This window comes from Phaseolus vulgaris, chromosome 5 (genome assembly GCF_000499845.2).
Source record: "Phaseolus vulgaris cultivar G19833 chromosome 5, P. vulgaris v2.0, whole genome shotgun sequence".
Taxonomy (NCBI): domain Eukaryota; kingdom Viridiplantae; phylum Streptophyta; class Magnoliopsida; order Fabales; family Fabaceae; genus Phaseolus; species Phaseolus vulgaris.
The window spans coordinates 33096202-33103247 of record NC_023755.2 but is presented as its reverse complement, the minus strand read 5'-3'; the positions used below and the strand labels follow the sequence as shown (position 1 = coordinate 33103247).

Genomic DNA, 7046 nt, shown 5'->3' with positions numbered 1-7046 from the left:
AGGAGAGAAACCAAAAGAGGTAGAGGAGAAAGACTGGAGTATCATCAACCGGTTAGCATGCAGAACTATTAGATCCTGCCTGTCCAGAGAGCAGAAGTACACTGTAAAAAACGAGACTTCTGCACACAAACTGTGGAAGGCATTGGAGGACAAGTTTCTGAAGAAGAGTGGTCAGAACAAGCTCCTGATGAAGAAAAGGTTGTTCCGATTTGACTACCAACAAGGTACTAATATGAATGCACACATCACTATGTTTAATCAATTAGTAGCAGACCTGTTGAATTTAGATGTGAAGTTTGAGGATGAGGATTTGGCTTTGATGTTGTTATCATCTCTTCCTGATGAATTTGAACATTTGGAGACTACGCTCCTTCACGGGAAGGAGAATGTGTCGTTAGATGTTGTTTGTTCTTCTTTATATAGTTATGAATTGAGAAAGCAGGATAAGATGGAAACCAAATCAACGACATCAGAAGAAGCATTGGTGGCAAGAGGTCGTCAGCAAAGCCAAACAAAGGAGAGAAGAGGGATGTCTAAATCTAAAGTTCGAGCCGTTGCCAAAGATGAGTGTGCTTTCTGTCATGAGAAAGGACACTGGAAGAAAGACTGTCCAAAACTGCAGAAAAAAAGAAGGTTCCGCAAGATGCAAATGTTGCAGAATGCAAAATTGATGTGGAATCAGATATCTCTTTAATTGTCTCGCTTTCAGCATCATCATATCCAGATGAGTGGATATTGGATTCAGGTTGTACTTATCATATGTGTCCCATTCGGGATTGGTTCTTTGAATTTCAAGAACTCGATGGCGGAGTTGTTTACATGGGAAATGATAATCCATGTAAGACAGCTGGGATAGGTTCAATCAAGTTGCGGAATCATGATGGATCCACCAGAATTTTGCGGGATGTACGGTACGTGCCAAAGTTGAAGAAGAATCTCATCTCATTGGGGGCTTTAGAATCTAAAGGCCTAGTCGTGACGATGCGAGATGGAATTCTTAAAGCAACTTCAGGAGCACTGGTGATGTTGAAAGGCGTGATGAAGAACAATTTGTATTACTATCAAGGTAGTACAGTGGTGGGGACAGTAGCGACAACAACTTCTAGCTCTAAGAAGGATGCTGAGGCAACGAAGTTGTGGCATATGAGGTTGGGACATGCTAGAGAGAAATCCTTGCAAATTCTTACCAAGCAGGGATTGTTGAAAGGTACGAAGGCTTGCAAACTTGAATTTTGTGAGCATTGTGTTTTGGAAAAACAACGAAGAGTGAAGTTTGGCACTGCAATTCACAATACCAAGGGTATTCTAGATTATGTGCATTCAGATGTGTGGGGACCTGCCAAGACTCCGTCAATCGGAGGTAGGCATTATTTTGTCACTTTTGTGGATGATTTTTCCAGGAGAGTTTGGGTGTTTACTATGAAGAACAAAAATGATGTGCTTGAAATTTTCCTTAAGTGGAAAGTTCAAGTTGAAAACCAGACAGGAAGGAAGATTAAGGTTCTTCGAACAGACAATGGAGGAGAATACAAGAGTGATCCGTTCCTGAAGGTATGCCAAGATTGTGGCATAGTTCGACACTTCACTGTTAGAAAAACACCACAGCAGAATGGGGTGTCAGAGCGTATGAACAAGACACTTGTGGAGAAAGTTCGTTGTATGTTGTCTAATGCTGAGTTAGGCAGAGAGTTTTGGGCTGAGGCTGTGACATACGCTCAACATCTCGTCAATCGTTTGCCATCATTTGCTATAGATGGCAAAACCCTGTTAGAGGTATGGTTTGGAAAACCTGCAACTGATTATGATTCTTTGCATGTTTTTGGTTCTATTGCATATTATCATGTGTTTGAATCAAAGTTGGATCCACGGGCAAAGAAGGCTCTTTTCATGGGCTTTAGTCCTGGAGTGAAGGGATACCGTTTGTGGTGTCTAGAGGCAAAGAAGACGATTATCAGCAGGGATGTTACCTTTGATGAATCTGCCATGTTAAAGAAGGTAAATCCAGAAGGAGCTGATAGTACTCCGCAACAGGTGGAGTGTGCCCGAAAGCAGGTGGAGTTTGAGCCGACAGTGGTGATCCCAACACGAAATACCACAAGTGACTCTCCTATGGTAGAAGAAGAGTCAGATGAGGAAGAGGTTCCTACCCAAGAATCTCAACAACAATCAGCGCCAATTGCAGTTAGAAGACAGAGACGAGATTTTCAGAAGCCTGCTCGTTTCATGGATATGGTTGCCTGTGCACTTCCAGTTGTTGATGACATTCCATCCACTTACCTAGAAGCCATTCTGAGTTCAGAGAGTGGTAATTGGGCGGGTGCGATGGAAGAGGAGATGCAATCTTTGAAGAAGAACAAGACGTGGAAGTTGGCACAATTACCAAAAGGTAAGAAGGCAATTGGGTGCAAATGGGTATTTGCAAAGAAAGAAGAATTTTCTAATAAAGATGTTCGCTACAAGGCAAGGTGGTTACAAGGGCCAAGTTTGAACATTGTTTAGACTTGGTTAATATTTTGCACATTTGAAGTTGGCGTCCGGAGGCGCAAATTTGAAGCACTGTAAAGTTTGTTTTTGTTATGTTTTGAGAAGATTTGTTTTAGGTGGGACTTGAAATTAAGCCAAGGTGGAGATTTATTGATTTTGGCTTAATCCCAAGTCCCACATCGGTGGGTTCATTGTTTGGGAAGGAGGTTTGAGGGTTATAAATTAAACGCTCCTCCTTCACTGTTAGATATCCCAATTTGTAATATCTTCTCCCATAATAATAAAAGTGAGCTGTTTTTGCTGTGCTCGGAGATTGCTAAACAGGCCGAACTCCGTTAACAATTTTCGGGTGTGTTTTTTCCTCTTTATCTCTTTTATTATTCCGCTTTATTTATTCAATATTATTTGTCGGGTAGCTCTGTTAGGGTTTTGTTTTAGTGGAAAAATTACCCGTTTTTTCCAACAGTTTGATGTCATAATATTACTAAGAGATAAGTCCATAACATAAAGATGTTGTTTTTATCTTGCATTGTATTTACTAATGAATAAGACCCTAATATTTATAACACTAATTTGTTTATATTTTATTTAATTTTTTGACAAATTTTATCGATGAATATATATTAACTGTCATTTACCGATAAATATATGCAAGTAAAGGTATGGTCTTGAATTTATGCAAAGTCTCGTTTCGCTTATTTCTCTTATTCTAGATGAGTTTTAAATCATCTGACTTGTATGAGGTTGATTCATTAATGTTGGTTAATGTTGATCTGGTTGTCTCTTTGCTATGCTGGTAGATGATCTAATAAGAGTTTGTGGTCAAATATTTCTGTATAAGGGTTGGACCACTCCTAAAATGGTTCTTATTTATTTGTTAATTTTTTTATTGCTAATAAAAAAAATTACTGATAAAGTTGATGAATAAGATCATAACATCCACAATTTTAATTTTTAATCCTAGAGTTCAATTTACCAACAAATATATATTCATGATAATTTGACGGATATTACTAATGGATAATGCCATCACATCCATAAAAATAATTTTGATTTTAACACTAAATATATGAACAAATTTTTACCGAAAAATTACACAAATACTATAAAATTTATTGTTATTGAGAAAATCTAACAAATACGAACCCTTCGTTAATTATCTTGTTTGTAGTGACTATCTATGACTTTATTTTTTTTATATATTTAATTTTATGTTCATAGGGCACCCCATATCATTAGCAGACAAACATGACGACTTGGAGTGAGTCATTTTATATATGCTACACATTTCCTGGTTTCTTCCCACTACTTTCGTAAAACTTGTATTCTAGAAAGTTATTGTATCAATTTGTTTTACACGTCAAAATCGTGTGGTTATATGAATAATACTGATTAGAAATAAAGTTTTCTTTTGTCAAAGTTCTACCATAACATTTTGGCCAATCAAATATTTTTTAATATTTTCTTATAAATTTTATTTTAATAATGAAATCTTATAAGAAATACATTATAATAATTTTTTATTTATATTTTAGTTTCTTACAATTTTAAAAATTGATTTAATTACATAATTAAATGTTTTTTTTAAATTCGGATATTATATTTTAACGGAATAGTTTTACAACATCGCACTCTTAAATTTAATATTAAGGATAAAACTTCTCCGAATGTTCCTTCTAAGAAAAAAAAAAGTCCCTTGTAAAAGCTCCAATGACACTTTTCTGGCTTACCTTTACACGCTTTGGAAAATTAAGTTGTAACTTCGCATTAGTCACAATAAAATAAAAACGAAAAAAGAATAGGGGTGTTTGTGGATTATGTTAGATTGAATAGGATTTGAGCAATTTATTATTTAACTCACTAAGAAAAAATCGAGTTAAATTAAGGTAAATTTCTGTATATTTTTATGTTAAACTCAAGTAAATTAACCTAGTTTTTTAGTAAATTGGATTGAGTTGGATTAAGATTTTGATTTTTTCTTATTAAAGGTTATAATTTTCAAGTATCTATATACTTGTTTGAAAAATAATATAATGTTTATAAAAATAAGACTTTAAGTCGGTCAATAAGTCAAGCATAATAAATTTATCTAAACTAATTTAAGGAATAAAAAAAATACAACATAATTTATCCTTAAGATAAATATATGATTTGTCTCGGACCACTTATATTAAATATCTATTTCAACTCATATAAAAGGAAGTTACTTTTTATTAAATCAAATTTAACCTAATTATAAATAAAACTCAAACTAATCTAAGTTAGGTTTATAGATTAAGTAATTGAATGAATACATTATCGATAAATCAATAGTTGAATATTCAATTTCACATGTTCTCATAGATTTTAAAAGTTTCTATGCATCTCTGATATTATCTTGAAACAGGTTCTAGGTGAAGTGGAGTTATTTATCAAATCCCTGCGTGTAAAGATTAATTGGTGATGAAAATTATCATTAAGATTTTGTATAATAATAGATTAAGATTTGGAATTTAAATTTTTAGATATTTATTCATTGAATCTTACATTTTATAATGAACATATTTAGTATTTCGTGAGAATTAAGTCTTGCAGCCATGGAATATGTATTTCAAGTATGACTTTACTTTCTAATCTGAATCCTTGAAAGACCATAAGATCAATGGAAGATCTCTCTCTCTCTATATATGCATGCATTTACACGTCTTCAACATACTTGCTTCTCTATATATATCAGTTCCTTTCATTTTGTGAAATATCATATCAAGTAAAAATGGGAATTCTTAGAGAGCACGAACTTGTTCAAAAATTTAAGATTGGTCCATCAAAGAGAACAACTGCTTCTGTTCCTCTCTCATTCCTTGATTTGCCTTTAGCAGGTCCTATTTACGTGAGACGCCAATTCTTCTACCACTTTCCCCATTCCACACTTCATTTCTGTAAAACTACACTTCCTTCTCTCAAAACCTCTCTCTCTCAAACCCTTCAGCACTTCTTCCCTCTCGCTGGAAACCTCCTTTGTCCTCCACCACCCCACAAACCCTTCATTCGTTGCACCGATGATGACTCTATTCCCTTAACTGTCGTTGAGTCCAGAGCTGATTTCAACCACCTCTCATCTAACCACCCCAAAAGGCTCAAAGACTTGGATCACTTGGTTCCCAAGTTAACATGCACAAACATGCACGATGACACGTTTGTTTTCCCTTTGCTGGCATTGCAAACCACGATTTTCCCCAACCAAGGCCTTTGCATCGCGATTACCTATTGCCACGTGATGGATGATAGTTGTTGCAGCAATTTCATGAAGTATTGGTCTTCCATTTGTCGCAGTGGTGGAGTTGAGTTGAGTCTTGTTGAGAGGTCAACACCGTGCTTGGACAGGGGAGTGTTGAAGGACCCCAAAGGGTTAGAAGCTATCTTCTTAAGAGATTATTTTGAAGAGAGGTCAACTTGGAAGGAAAGACTAGTTGGGAAAACTTCTGAGGTTTGCAATGGGAATACTGAAGATTATGTTAAAGCAACGCTTGTTTTTGGAAGGGATGATATCGAGGGGCTGAGAAGATTGGTTTTGAATCAGTGGAGGAGAAGTGAAGAATTCGACACATCACAACATGTATCAAAATTTGTGGTGACGTGTGCCTTTGTGTGGGCTTGTTTGGTTAAAACAAGATGCAGAAGTGATTATGAAGAACAAGAGAAAGAGGAGTTCTTTCGTTTCTCTGCAGATTGCAGAGATCGCCTTGAGCATCCTGTGCCAGAAACATACTTTGGAAACTGCTTAACGTTATGTTTTGCCATGCTGAAAAGAAATGACCTGAAGGGAGAAGGTGGTTTTGTGAATGCGGTGAAGGTTATCAGAAGGGCAGTGACTGATATGAAAATTGACCTGTTTAAGGATGCAGAAAACTGGAGGGAATCATTTACGAAGATGTTTGCGTTGGGAAGTACTTTGATAGTTACTGGGTCACCCAAGTTCACTGTTTATGAGACTGATTTTGGATTTGGAAAGCCTAACAAGGTGGAAATGGTACATTCGTTGAAGGGTATGTCTTTAGCAGAAAGTAGAGATAAGGAAGGAGGACTTGAAGTTGGCATTGTATGTACAATCACAGAATTTGAATATTTAGTTTCTCTTATCAAGCAAGAACTTCAAGTTTCAAAATCCTTACTTTATTAGTGTGATATAAGAAAAATTTGAAACTTTTAATTCCATACAAAATATAGTTACTAAGTAAAGCTTAGTTTGGTTGAGGGTGAATCTTGGAGGATGGATTTGGAGTGCTTTATAGACAAAGTGAATAAAGTGGTGTATTTGAGTTATGTCCTTGATTTAATTAAATTAATTAAGATTCATAAATTGTTTTTTTTTTATCTTTTCATATTCATTTTATTTTATTTAACACATAATGTAGTTGTTTATATTATTTTTTCAAATTTCTTTTTTTTTATGAGTTTGATATCGTCTTCTATGTCTTTATTTTTATTTATTTTGATGACACATGCAAATTATTAATAATGTTGTTTTAAAATATAAACATTTTTTGTTAGAGAAAATAAAAAATAATTATTTATTAAAAAAA

The 7046-nt window shown here is 34.9% G+C and overlaps 1 protein-coding gene across 1 annotated transcript; it reads left to right on the top strand.

The window, feature by feature from the left end:
* Positions 1-5200: 5200 nt before the first annotated feature.
* On the top strand, positions 5201-6837 carry LOC137835500 (coumaroyl-CoA:anthocyanidin 3-O-glucoside-6''-O-coumaroyltransferase 2-like). The gene has a single exon (XM_068644034.1). The coding sequence runs from the start codon at positions 5237-5239 to the stop codon at positions 6641-6643; it is 1407 nt and encodes a 468-aa protein (XP_068500135.1). The 5' UTR covers positions 5201-5236; the 3' UTR covers positions 6644-6837.
* The last annotated feature ends 209 nt before the right edge of the window (positions 6838-7046 follow it).

Coding starts and splice junctions, on each gene's coding strand:
- LOC137835500 (XM_068644034.1), top strand. CDS start 5,237: ATGGGAATTCTTAGAGAGCACGAACTTGTTCAAAAATTTAAGATTGGT.